This window comes from Capricornis sumatraensis, chromosome 5 (genome assembly GCF_032405125.1).
Source record: "Capricornis sumatraensis isolate serow.1 chromosome 5, serow.2, whole genome shotgun sequence".
NCBI classification, from domain to species: Eukaryota; Metazoa; Chordata; class Mammalia; order Artiodactyla; family Bovidae; genus Capricornis; species Capricornis sumatraensis.
In genome coordinates this window covers 44,953,868-44,968,254 of record NC_091073.1, presented here as the reverse complement: position 1 = coordinate 44,968,254, position 14,387 = coordinate 44,953,868, and the positions used below count along the sequence as shown (strand labels likewise).

Sequence of the window (14,387 nt, the reverse complement as noted above, 5' to 3'; positions counted from 1 at the left end):
GATAAAATTGAAAATGTAAAAAAAATAAATTGCTTTATCTTAGTTAACCAATTGTTCTTTAGTAAAACAAAGCATCATGATGAATAACACGCCTTCTACTTGGTGGCTTATGCCTTCCCAATTTTACTATGTTAAAGTTTTCTTGGCCTATATGAAGAATGCATCTGTAAGTTATAAACTAACCTTAGCACGTCAAGTTCTCATCCTATTACACTCCCCATAAAGTTAATCCAACAAGTTCTCAAATCAACATCAATAAAAACACTTGGCTTAGAAAAATGGTACAGATAAGCCTATTCCAGTGTAAGAATAGAGATGCAGATGTGGAGAATGGACATGCAGACACAGGGGAAGGGGAGGGTGAGACAAATCGGGAGCTTAGGATTGGCATATATAAATTACCACGTGTAAAAGAGAAAGCTAGTGGGAAACCTGCTCTAGAAGCTCAGCTTGGTGCTCGGTGATGACCTAGTGGGTGGGATGGGGGTGAAGTGGGAGGGAGACCCAAGAGGGAGGGGATATATGTCTACTTATAGCTGATTCACTTATTGTACAGCAGAAACTAACATTGTGAAGCAACTATACTAAAAAAATATAAAAAAATCAACACTTGGAAATCAAGGATCATTGTAAACCTGAACTAGATAGGTTGAACATTGTCCAAAAGAAGGAAACTGTTCACAGAGAAACAATGTGTATAAGGATTATGATACTTTCAAAATAATCAAGATCTTTTTTAAATACAAAATTTTATATTACCACTTTGTTATAGAAAGCATTGTACTAGATTTGACAAAATAATTCATAATTTAGTTTAAAATGCATCATTTACTCATTCATTTACTTAACACAAACGTAACAAGCATCTACTATGTGCCCAACACTGACAAAACATTGGGGACAGAGTAAACAAAACAGTCAAAAATTCTTACCTGTAGGTAATTTATAAACCAAAGATAGAGAATGGAAATACAGAATATAAAAAGAATCAACATGCAAAATATTGAGTATGCTAGATGGTATTCAGTGCTTTGGAGAAAATTTAAGCAGGGAATGGGGGCAGTGGGTTCAATTAGAAATATAATGGTCAGTGTAGCTTCACTGAGAGGGAGCATTTTGTTTGTATATTTATCTTTTTACTTAAATAAAGTTAGTAAAAGCTACTACTAAAATTCAAAGAAAAAATGATTACATGGTTTATTGTATTGGAAGATGGAAGTACTTAATTATTAAGCTGTTTTCCAAAATTATCCCAAAGAAAATGCAAGCTCAACATTTTTTGGGTATGGAATAAAAGGATCAAAACATTGTTTTAAGAAGATTGGATCTTATCTTGTTCTTTAAGGAGACTGAGAATGGTGGTTTTAAAAACAGACACTGAATTCAAGGAAAATAAATTTGTTTTCAACTCAGTAGTCCAGGAATTAGAGAATAATTATCTGACATGCTAGGATCTCTTGGTTAGGGTAAAGATATGAGAAGATCTGTAAAGTGAAAATAGATAGAGCTTGACAATAACTAATTAGATATAGTTCAAGAAGATGAAGAAAATAAAGTTGATTCTGAAGTTTTCTCTTTAAAGAAAAACTATTTCATTTTTGTTATACTGAGCTTAATGTATTGCAAGAAATCTCTGAGGTAATGGGAAATCATAGCGCTTCAAAAGAATCACAGTGCTCTAGCCTAGAAAGGTCCTACAACCCAATACTCTTTATGGATTGACTCCAAAGATGAGGAAAATATGGCTTTTCCAAGATCACACACAGATAAATAGTGACAAAAGCAAAATTCAGTCATGTCTGCTTTCCAAGAGGGTATTGTTTATATAATGTTGTTGTTCAGTTGCTAAGTCACATTTGACTCTTTGCAAGCCCATGGACTCAGCACAAAAGGCTTCCCTGTCCTTCACTATCTCAGTGAGTTTGTTGAACTCATGTCCACTGAGTTGGTGATGCCATCCAACCATCTCATTCTCTGCACCCCCTTCTCCTTTTGCCGTCAATCTTTTTCAGCATCAGGGTCTTTTCCAATAAATTGTCTCTTTGCATCAGATGGCTAAAACATTGGAGCTTCAGCTTCAGCATCAATCCTTCCAATGAACAATCAGGGTTGATTTCCGTTAGAGTTGGCTTGTTTGATCTCTGTGCTGTACAAGCAACTCTCAAGAATCTTCTCCAGCCTGACAATTAGAAAGCATCAATTCTCTGATGCTCAGTCTTCTTTATGGTCCAGCTCTCACATCTGCACATGACTACTGGGAAAACCATAGCTTTGACTATAAGGAACTTTTGTCCAAAGTGATGTTTCTGCTTTTTAATAAGCTGTCCAGGTTTGGCAAAGCTTTTCTTCCAATAAGCAAGTGTCTTTTAACTTCATGGCTGTAGTCACAGTCTGCAGTGATTTTGGAGCTCAAGAAAATAAAGTCTGTCACTATTTCACCATGAAGTGATGGGACCAGATGCCTTGATATTCGTTATTTTGAATGTTAAGTTTTAAGCCAGCTTTTTCACTCTCTTTCGCCCTCATCAACAGGCTCCTTAGTTTCTCTTCACTCTCTGCCATTAGAGTGGTATCTTCTGCGTACCTGAAGTTGTTGATGTTTCTCCCAGCAAACTGGATTCCAGTTTTTAAGTCATCCAGCCCAGAATTTTTCATGATTCACTCTGCAAAGAAGCTAAATAAGCAGAGTGACAATATGCAGGTTAGATGTACTCCTTTCCCAATTTTGAACCAGTTGCTTGTTCCATGTCAGGTTCTAATTGTTGCTTCTTGACCTGCACACAGCTTTCTCAGAAGGCAGGTAAGGTGGTTAGGGATTCCCATCTCTTTAAGAATTTTCCAGTTTCTTGCAATCTACACTTATGTATGAACGTGAGAACTGCATTATAAAGAAAGCTGAGTGCCAAAGAATTGATGCTTTTGAACTGTGGTATTGGAGAAGACTCTTGAGAGTCCCTTGGACTGCAAGGAGATCCAACCAGTCAATCCTAAAGGAAATCAGTCCTGAATATTCATTGGAAGGACTGATGCTAATGCTGAAACTCCAATACTTTGGCTACCTGATGCAAAGAACTGACTCATTGGAAAAGACCCTGATACTGGGAAAGATTGAAGGCGGGAGGAGAAGGGGACACCAGAGAATGAGATGGTTAGATGGCAATCCTGACACGATGCAGATGAATTTGAGTAAGCTCCAGGAGTTGGTGATGGACAGGGAAGTATGGTGTTCTACAGTCCATGGGGTGGCAAAGACCTAGACACAACTGATCGACTGACCTGATCTGATCTGACAGTCAGAGGCTTTAATGTAGTCAGTGAAGGAGAAGTAGATGTCTTTTTGGAACGCCCTTGCAGATGTTCACAATTTGCTCTCAGGTTCCTCTGCCTTTTCTAAATCCAGTTTGTATATCTGGAACTTCTCGGTTCACATACTGTTGAAGCCTAGCTTGAAGGATTTTGAGTATTATTTTGCTAGCATGTGAAATGAGCACAACTATATGGTAGTCTGAACAATCTTTGGCATTGCCTTTCTTTGGGATTGGAATGAAAACTGATCTTTTCCAGTCCTGTGGCCACTGCTGAGTTTTCCAAATTTGCTGGCATATTGAGTGCAGCAGTACTTTTACAACCTCACCTTTTAGAATTTTAAATAGCTTAGCTGGAATTCCATCACCTCCATTAGCTTGGGTCATAGTGATGCTTCCTAAGGCCTACCTGACTTTGTACTCCAGGAGGTCTGGCTCCAGGTGAGTGATCACACCACTGTGGTTATCTGGGTCAATAAGATCTCTTCTGTGTATTTCTTCTGTGTATTCTTGCCACCTCTTCTTAATATCTTCTGCATCTTCATAACATTTATCTCCTTTATTGCACCCATCTTTGCATGAAATGTTTCCTTAGTATCTCTAATTTTCTTGAAGAGATCTCTAGTCTTTGCCATTCTATTGTTTTCCTCTATTTCTCTGCATTGCTCACTTAAGAAGGCTCTCTTATCTCTCCCTGCTGTTCTCTTTACTCAGTTGGACATATCTTTGCTTTCCTCTTTTGCCTTTAGCGTCTCTTCTTTTCTCAGCTATTTACAAGGCCTACTCAGACAACCAATTTTCCACCAATTTTCCTTCTTGCATTTCTCTTTCTTGGGAATGGTTTTGGTCATCATCTACTATATAATATTACAAACCTCTGTCCACAGTTCTTCAGGCGCTCTATCCAATCTAAACCCTTGGATCTGTTTGTTCCTTCCACTGTATAATCATAAGGGATTTGATTCAGGTCATACCTGAATGGGCTAGTGGTTTTCCCTACTTTCTTCTACTTAAGGCTGAATTTTCCAGCAAGGTATTCATGATCAGAGCCAGTCAGCCTCTGGTCTAATTTTTGCTGACTGTACAGAGCTTCTCCATCTTTGGCTGTAAAGAATATAATCAATCTGATTTCACTGTTGACCCATCTGGTGACATCCACATATACAGTAGTCTCCTGCATTGCTGAAAGAGGTTGTTTGCTACGACCAGTGTGTTCTCTTGGCAAAACTCTGTTAACCTTTGCCCTGATTCATTTTGTACTCCAAGGCCAAACTTGCCTATTACTCCAGGTATCTTTGACATCCTACTTTTGAATTCTAATCCCCTATGATGAAAAAGTACATCTTTTTTTGGTGTTAGTTTTAGAAGGTTTTGTACATCTTCATAAAACTGTTTAGCTTCAGCTTCTTCAGCATTAGTGGTTGGGGCATAGACCTGGATTACTCTTTAAACAAATAATGATAAACTTGCTGGAAAAAATAAAATTCAGTAAACCTGTATGTGTAGCCAGAGTCATATACCGATTTGACGGTAACAGTGATAGTTGTCACTGCAGGAATTGAGGAGATTGCGTAGGTATCACTGACTTCTTTCTCCATTGCACAGCCTCCTTGGGCTCATACAGTAGAGTCTAAATCTTGTCATCACCAGGAACGTATGTGGTAGACCCAAACAGTCACTAATTCAAGCATCCTGCAACAATTCTTCAAACTCACTCCTAAGAACTCTATTTTTTACAATTCATCTTTGTTTTCCCTTCTTGCTTTCTCATAACCAGTTTATGGTCCATGCTTTTTAATCTTTTTTTTTTTTTTTGGCAAAAGTGTTAATTTCCTTCTTTCTGTGATTTTTCATTGCACCCACAACCTGTAAACACATGTCTATCTACTTTCTTCATACTTGCCTCCAAACATCTAAGCGTTTTGCCAAAGGTGATCCAACAAGGTACATTCAACATAGTACAGATTTGTGATCATCAACTTAAAATGAATCCGCTATACCTCTTGTATCTTGCAAAGGTGCTATGCCAACTGGTTCTTCCATTAATCACTTCAAACCAATGCCACTATTGTCAAATCTCCTAATTTATTCTCAGCTCATTTGATTGACATGTTGTTGAGAAAGTGAAGTCCTTAAATGAGACATCTTGAGTTCATCACTACCAAATACATACACTACTAAAAACTATAAACTAACGCATCCACTAATACATGAGAGGAAACATTTCTCTTACTGCAAGGCCAATCCTTCCACCAATGTTTCAGATCCTCTTAGTCTTCTTAGGCACACTTAGGTGTACTTTCCATTGTCCTTACTATTTCTTTAATTTTATTAACTGGATCCTTTCCAATATCATTTCAACAACTCCTTCAGTTCTTAAACATTGCTCTTCTTGAGAATTACATTTCTTAGAGACTAACATACACTTGTCACCATTTCTGACTTCTTACTTTCTTCTCAATCCATTTCAGCTGAGCAACCTCAGTTGCTCTATTGAAAATCATTTTGACAAGATCCCTGATGCCTATCATGTATACAATTCAGCACTTATATTTTTAGACTTCTTTCTTGGATCTCAATGGTATTTGGGATTGTTGCTCACTTGTATCTTTTTATAATGACTTGTCTTTATTCTCAGCATCAACACATGCTTGGTTTTTTCCCTCTCCTTCTCTAGTTTCTTAGTCTTTTTTTGGAGATTCCTTTTCCTCCATGTGGCTATCTAATTTAGAAGATCCTCAAGTCTCAATCATAGTCACTCTTCTCTTTTCAAGCTGTATTCTTCCTACATGATTAACTTACACTTTGTTTGGGCTTCAGTTACTCCTGTAAGATAATCACTCAAATATTTATATAGCCAATTTTATACTCAGCTGCCTACTTGATATTTTTACTTGTATCTTTCAGTAGCATCTCAGACTCAAAAGAATCATATCCAGGCTAACAAACAAAATGAACAACAGAAGAGTCAATGTAACACAAAATAAAAGTGACAGCGCAAATCTGTTCATGACACTTCCTGCTTAAGATTGTTTCAGTTGCTTCTCCTTTCACACAAGACAAAGATCAGTACCCAAAAGGTAGCTTACAAGTTCTGACATGATTTTTTTTTCTGCCATTAAATGAATACATCTTTGTAGACTGGATCGACAAGAGGAAAAAATAGGACCAGAAAGACAATACATGGTGAAAGATCAGGAAAAAAGGCATAGCAAAATATGCCATGGCCAAAGATGTCAATAAAGGTGCTGAAAAATAGAGGGCATTACATGCTGTAGCTTGGTCTAGGAGAAAACATGCTGATTAGGGGAGTCAATATGACCACTGAGAGTCCTGGTTGTTAGGAAAGAGTTTTAATTAGTAGGTGAAAATTAAATTCAGATTAGGAAGGTTTAATGCAAGATAGGGAAAATAGGAATATAAAAACTGAAAAATAGTTTACTAGTCCAAGAAGTTTTGTGAAAAAGTAAAAGGGAGTGAAAGGAGAGGGTTGGAAAAAAGTCACAGGAAGGGAAACCTACTGTTAAAAAAGAAAAAATAATGCAGGGGAAAGGAAAGAAGATGTAAAACAGTGATGAAGGCTAAAGATTAAATAACTTTATTGGTAAGAAAAATGCACAGCTTTTCTTCTGACATGAGAAAAACTACAGTAAGATGAATAAAAAGAAAAGTTTGGTGATTAATTTGCTTTAAAAAGCACAAGGAATAAATTGAATGCCTGTGATATTCGTGATTAGTCAAAGTCAAAGTTATCTGATTGATGAGTTGCAGCATTAGGAGCTTAAACAGTATTCACTTATGGGAACTGATGTTATAGATGCATCTGATAAAAGCAATCAGAGATGAGATGTAACATTCTAAGACTGCACAGCAAAATTAACCAATTGTTTCTTATTAATGTTTTATTCATTATTTAAAGTCATCATTTACTTGTGTCGCTTTTTTCTTTTTTTTTTTCCAGGACCAGAAGACAGGGGATAAAAGAGAAGAACCATGTTAGGATCTATGCAGCAAGAACTGTAGACTCTTTGAGAAGCATCACTAAAGGCTCTAGGAAAGCACTGACTCAGTTTCACAATATAATGGAAGGGCCATAGAGTCTAATAAAAGTATGTGATGTTCCAAACATCAAGCAGGGTTATATAATATCCTTTGAGAACCAACAAATTGCTATTAGACAGAGAGGTAAAAAGGTAGTGGACAGTGTCTCAGAAATAAAATGTAATACTTAATGAATGTGCCACCCTAACCTTCATTTTCAAAGTGGTTTGAAGTACAAGAAACATGCCCTATCTTAGTACAAACAGGATGTTAGCAGTAAGTACCGCCTCTGATTACTACAAAATACAGTGTTAGTGATGAATAAATAGAACTCTCTCAAAATACAATGTTCTGCATCACGGCCTTTTAGTTTAAACTAAATAAAATAAATACATTAGGTGTTTGATAAAACTGTGCATTTTGTATTTGTATTATTAATTACATATTATAGATATGTAAATATGATGTGGAAAAACACTGATTTAAGTTGACTATTAAGTAAAGCATATAAAGCTTAAAATTTTATAACCCTTTTCACACTTAAATATGCTCTTCAGATATTTAAAGGGATTAACTAAGGGAAATGCTTCCCCTTTGAAACATATCTTTTGAAGTGAGACTGAAGTAGTTATTTAGTAAAGTGATTAAAATTTATTTCATGCTGGTTTTCCAAAGGAGATTACTTTTTGGACCAACTTTCTAATTAAGGCTTGAAGTGTATGTTGGGCAATTTGCACATGGGAAAATGATTTTACTTAAAAATCTGTGCTCTGAAAAGTGCTATGCTGTCACTGGCCTGTACAGTGACTGCACGCCCTTCTCAGTGGAGTGTCTGACAGACTGCAGATGTCTGGGGAAGTAGTTATTTAATCAATTGATCACAGACCTGTGGTTCTAATGACAAGCTCAATGCAGACAACTGTACTTTTCTAAGAAGCATAGCTTTGCTTTTCTTTAAGAATTTTAACATTTCATATCATCTTGAACCACTTGTAAACATCCCACTTTGGGATCAAATATTATCAATACCTTACACTTTAAGTAATTATGAAATCACACCATCTCCTTTCTTTATTTTCTGCAGCTTGTACATTTAGTTGAAGGAAAAAAGGCTACATTTTAAGTAACCTTGCAAATAGGAACCAAGCATATTTTGTGTTTCAAGGGCTTGAAATTGTTTATGGCCACTAATTATATTTCCAAGTTTTTACTGTTTTAAGAAATCTTTGACACTGACATCAAAATAAGAATGAATTATTGTTACACTTACCTCTGATCTCCTCCCTCTGTTCAAATAAGCACAGACTGGGCTGAAAGCACCACTCCCACAAACATACAAATGCGTGCGGTTGAAAGCCTGAATTACACGGACAAAGTTCCCGCAGCCATGCTAAAAGAAAAGGAAAACTGAGCAGTAAGTAAGCCAATGACTTTTATTGCTGTTTCTAAGTATTACTGTGACACTCTGCTGTACGTTTTTCTTTATGCCCTAACTTTTTAATTAGTTAGGAGATAACAAGAGAACATGGTTTATTCCATGGTGTATTTTAGGAGGAAGGTTGTCTAACAGATAATGAGTAAAATGATATGTCTCTTTCATATTTCAGTATTTTTTATATTGGGTATGTTTTTATGTTCTGAAATTTTATTAACTTACTCTTTATCTAAGAAAGCTTAGAAATTGAAAAGTATACCAAACTGTTTCTCAATTTTTCCTCAAAACGTTACACACACACACTCACCCATGTTATATAAAACATGTGAATTAATTGTGCTTATAGAAGGTCCATGTGTTATCATTAGTTACAGTGGCAAACAGTATTAGCCTTCATAATGGGGTGACTAAGACAAATGTTACACAAATGCCAGCATCGTCGCTTTCTATGAAAATTAACGGAATCATGATCTCTCTGCTCTTGGTCCCCTAAAATACTTTCCTCTTTCCCAAAACTCCTTTCTCACCTGCTCCCAGTCCAAAGGCTGTCATTTATTCACTCAATGAAATGCAAAACGATTATGGTGATTATAAGCTCATTATGACCTTGCAGAAATACATAAATACGATCAGCACCAAATGCAGAGCTCAGTGACTGAATTAACCACTGCGTGTTCTACACTTACAGGGTCACTATCCTTTGCTGAGTACACATTAATCAAGCCTGAGGCTGAATAGTCTTCCCTTCACAAAGTCATTGTTCTAGCAATGTTTAATAATATTACACATTAGAGACAAACATTTTCATAAAGAAATATGTCAGACTCAGTGGTTTTCCGATAGGTGTTCATACAGTGTATTTTTTTCTCTTTTAGGTACCACATACTTTACTAATATTTTATAATGCACATTTATTATATTATTAAAAAGTTTTACAGCTTGCTTGGGGTTGGTGCATGGGGATGACCCACTGAGATGTTATGGGGAGGGAGGGGAGGGGGGTTCATGTTTGGGAACACATGTAAGAATTAAAGATTTTAAAATTCAAAAAAAAAAAAAGAGAGAAAAAAAAATAAACAAAAAATAAAAAAAAAAAAAGAAAAAGTTTTTAAAAAATTGCCAAAATTTAAAGTCAATATTATTTTATATTTTCTCATCATCTTCTCCTTTTATCCTCATTATTACTTGTCAGCAAATATATGCTTATTTTCATATGTAGTAATTGTATACATATATATGATTCTGTTATGGATTTTTATTGTTAAATAATCAATCACCAACTCTGCTGTTATATAAATTTAACCTTACAGAGCAGACTATACTCTTTATTTTTATTTTAAGACATTAAGAATTTTTGTTATATATATAGTGTCATTGTATCTTGACACCTGTTCATAGAGGTGCCTAGAAACTGACTACATACTGCAGCTGAAATGTGTTTCTCTGGAGAAAAATCATAGATGAAGTATGGTGTATATACGGTATGTCTATGTTTAAAGGTAAATGTGAGCAATGAGACTTGTGTTTATTTTTTTTCATATCCAAGTTCAGTCATTCTGGGATTCTGTACATAATATTTTCCTGCAAAACATGAATTTGATTCAATTCTATTAATAAGAGGTTTGTCTGTTTCATCTTGAGGTTTGCAGATTTTTCCATTATGAATTATTAGTATTGGGATAAAGGAAGAAGTCACTAATATCTCTTTTACACTTCAAATACAGATTATATTTGTTTCATGTATATGTTTATGTCTACATATATGTTATATATATGTCTTTATTATGGCTACTATTTTTGAAAATTTATTATGCGTGAGACACGAGAACAATCATTTTATATATTTAACCTCTTTTACTTTCCAGGAAGATTGATTTTTTAACCTTTAGAGATCACATTTATTGAGCAAACTATGTATATTCACTAGGGTTTTCAACTTGGGTTTTAGAAGCACAAAGTTTAGATCTTGTTTAGTTAACTCGCCTAAGGTCATGTAGCTAGAAATAGGTAAAGCAGATTTTCAAACACAGATTGTTTAACATCGAATCTTGTGCTTTTAGCCACTTTATAATTTGCCATTTGGTAAGAACCCCACAGTTGTTAGACAGAAGTTTTTATAACAGTTACTAATATTTACAGAGCTCTTAATCTTTTTTTTTAATTTTTATTTTTACTTTATTTTACTTTACAATACTGTATTGGTTTTGCCATACACTGACATGAATCCACCACGGGTGTACATGCGATCCCAAACATGAACCCCCCTCCCACCTCCCTCCCCAATCTTTTGATGTTTTTAATCTTCCCAGCAATGTTCCAATTAAAATATTTAGTCCCATTTTAGTGATGAGGAAATTGAGTCCACCAAAAGGTTAAATGAAGTGCTCTAGGTTTAATAAGTAACTCAGTATGAATTTGAATATGTCTTAAATATGGTTGTCTATACCATGAAGGCTTCCCTGGTGGCTCATATGGTAAAGAATCTTCCTGCAGTGCAGAAGACCCAGGTTTGATCCCTACATCAGAAAGATACCCTGGAGAAGGAAATGGCTACCCACTCCATTATCCTTGCTTGGAGAATTCCATGGACAGAGGAGCCTGGTGGGCTACAGTGTATGGGGTCCAGACACGACTGAGTGACTAGACTTCAACCATGAAGGCAAATTTGTATACTATCTGATGATGTTTTACTGTGCTCTTCCAAACCCTCTTCAAAGGGAAAAACATAAAAGGAAAAATAAATCAGTCATTTTAATTATTGAAAATCATATTCTAGGTCTTTTCCGTTTCCGTTGTATTTAGTTTCTATACACATTATTTCTGAACTAGACCACTGCAGTCGTGTCAGTTCCATCCAGAAAATATTTGTTTACTGAACTCATTCTGTACAAGCATTGTATATGGTGCTGCTGCTAAGTCACTTCAGTCGTGTCCGACTCTGTGCGACCCCATAGACGGCAGCCCACCAGGCTTCCTCGTCCCTGGAATTCTCCAGGCAAGAACACTGGAGTGGGTTGCCATTTCCTTCTCCAAGGCATGAAAGTGAAAAGTGAAAGTGAAGTTGCTCAGTTGGGTCCAACTCTTCACGACCCCATGGACTGCAGCCTACCAGGCTCCTCTGTCCATGGGGTTTTCCAGGCAAGAGTGCTGGAGTGGGGTGCCACCACCTTCTCCAGTATATGGTGCTAGCAACACTGAAATAAACAGATTCAATTCCCATTTTCAGGGCAAGGAGAGCATATACATCAGGCTGTAGCAGATGTTATAATAAGGTTATTTTTTCAAAATGTGCTATACAAGGAAAGAAGAGAAAATGAGTAATACTGAACTGGGTATAAAGGTTTGAGAGTGAATGTCATCTGAGCTGTAATTTGCAGAATAAGCTACAGATTTTCACAGGCAAAAGCAGAAGAAAGGGACATTCCAACAGAAAACAGCATGAACAAAAAAAACTGAAGGCGTGACAATGCAGGGATAGTGCCTTGAGGGTAGAGAGGATTTCTATGTGATGAAACTAGAGGGGCAATTAGAACTGGACTATCACCATGCTGCAGGATGATGGGCAGCAGAGTGTGAATTCTCAGAGCCAGATGACTTAGGTGCAAACTCTGATTTTATCTTTTACCAGCTGTTTGAGCTTGAGATATGTACTTGCCTCTGTGCTTCAATCTTCCCTGTAAATGGTGAGGATAGTATTTGTTGAAAGCAGTATCCCACTAAAGCACTTGGAACAGTGTGTGGCACATAATAAATATACCCAACATTAGGTATCAGATGTTTTCATATATATTTTTAGTTCCAACTGTCAGTACAAATCCTGTGTAGTGGACAGAAACTGTCCTGCATAAAGTTAGTACAGGTCCTGACCACAACAGACATCCATAAAAGGTTAGTGACATGAGACATTAGGAAAATTCAATACTGTGGATGCTTTCTTTTTATTGCTTAATTCTCTTTCAAAACTATTTCAAGGTATAAAGCTAAAAGAAAAATGAAGCTTCTAACATTATGGAGAATATAATACCATTTAATGTATATACACACACACACACACACACACACACACACGACCTATACTAAAATGCTGGAAGACTATATCTCAAATTTTTAAGTTACTAACTTTGGGTAGTATAATTTATGTTATTTATTTAACAGTGTGTGCTAACTATGTGCTATGTACTGTTCTAAGCTCTCTGCAAATGTTAATTCACTAATCCCCTTAGTAACTCAATAAGGTAGGTTTTATGTATGCATCCATTATACAGATAAGAAAAATGAGGCACGGAGAGGTAATGACACTGTTTTTTGTTGCTCTCTATGAGGTCTTCTGGGCCTTCAAAGATTTTTGTGTTGAACAGGTATTAGTTGTATAATTTCAAAATAGATGTTTTTAGAAAATATGTCTTGGAGCTCAGATTAATAGGGCTTTAAAAATATGACTCTTTATGGTCCATACTACAGTTTTTCCTCTTGGTCTGGGGAATGTATCAAGGTATTTTGATATATTTATTGCTAAAGAAAATACATTTTCAAGTAGTTTAGGGTCTTCTGGTCACAGAAACATGGAAATTGATATTTTACAATTAATAAATCAAGTTTGACATTGTGCATATGTAATGTATATAGGTCTAAATATATGCAACCCTGCTTAATTTTTTAAATGATCTCTTACAGTATTTACTTAGCACATTCATTATATCCTATCTCATTGGATATGTTTGACAGCATGTGCTATTGTTTAGGACTCAATTATTTATAGTATTAATAAAATATCAACATTTAGAAATAAATGGAGCATGTAGGAATGTAAATAAATAGGGGCAGAAAGGGAAATTGGGAGGTAAGTTATACTCTCTTTAGCTGATGTAGAAAATAAGCTATATTGCTACCATGATATTTTATTTATAAACATTAGTTCATTATATAGTATTATTGTGGTATTACCTTGGGTCAAATTTCAAATTAAATTGAATTCTTTTCTAATGAATGAGCATTATTTTTATAATTTTAATTAAAATTTCATACATAAAAAATATGAAGAAGTAAAGGATGTTGGTATGCTTTTTGATTGCTATAGAAGTAGGAAGTCTGTTACTAGATTATGCTTTTATTAGTAGACAACTAATATAATATTTTAAAGTAAAACATTAATTTAACCACCATATATCTTTAAAATTATACATAATGAATTTATAAATTTAGTAAGCTAAAGGCATTAATAACTCATTATCCAGTATGTCCTACTCCCAACATGAGACAAAGACTTGGAATAGATTCCCATGCTTACTGCTTCCCTTTCTGTTTTTTCCAGATCTTGTTTAAATTTTATGAAGTGCCTAGATACAGATCTGGGCACTAGAGATAATGACACTTACTACCTGGCATTTCCAACCACTAAAAAGGCAGTGAAATAAGTTCTAGAGGGTTTCAAGTGCACACACAGGGAAGGGCAGCTAGCCTAGTTCTCAGTGGCAATAGAAGATTCTCCAGAGAAGTGACAACTGAACTGTCATTTGAAAGGGTGTGCAGATGATTCCAAGGCTAAAAAGATGGGAAGGTAATTGTTCCTTGGAAGAAAAGCTATGACAAACCTAGACAGCATATTA

At 35.6% G+C, this 14,387-nt stretch overlaps 1 protein-coding gene across 1 annotated transcript in view; it reads right to left on the bottom strand.

Annotated features, from left to right (window-relative positions):
• Positions 1-14,387, bottom strand: part of SEMA3C (semaphorin 3C) — a 206,530-nt gene that overhangs the window by 71,351 nt on the left and 120,792 nt on the right. The window contains exon 5 of the mRNA XM_068972571.1: positions 8,617-8,736. Within this exon, the coding sequence (XP_068828672.1) occupies positions 8,617-8,736 (120 nt within the window). The remainder of the gene's footprint in view (positions 1-8,616; positions 8,737-14,387) is intronic.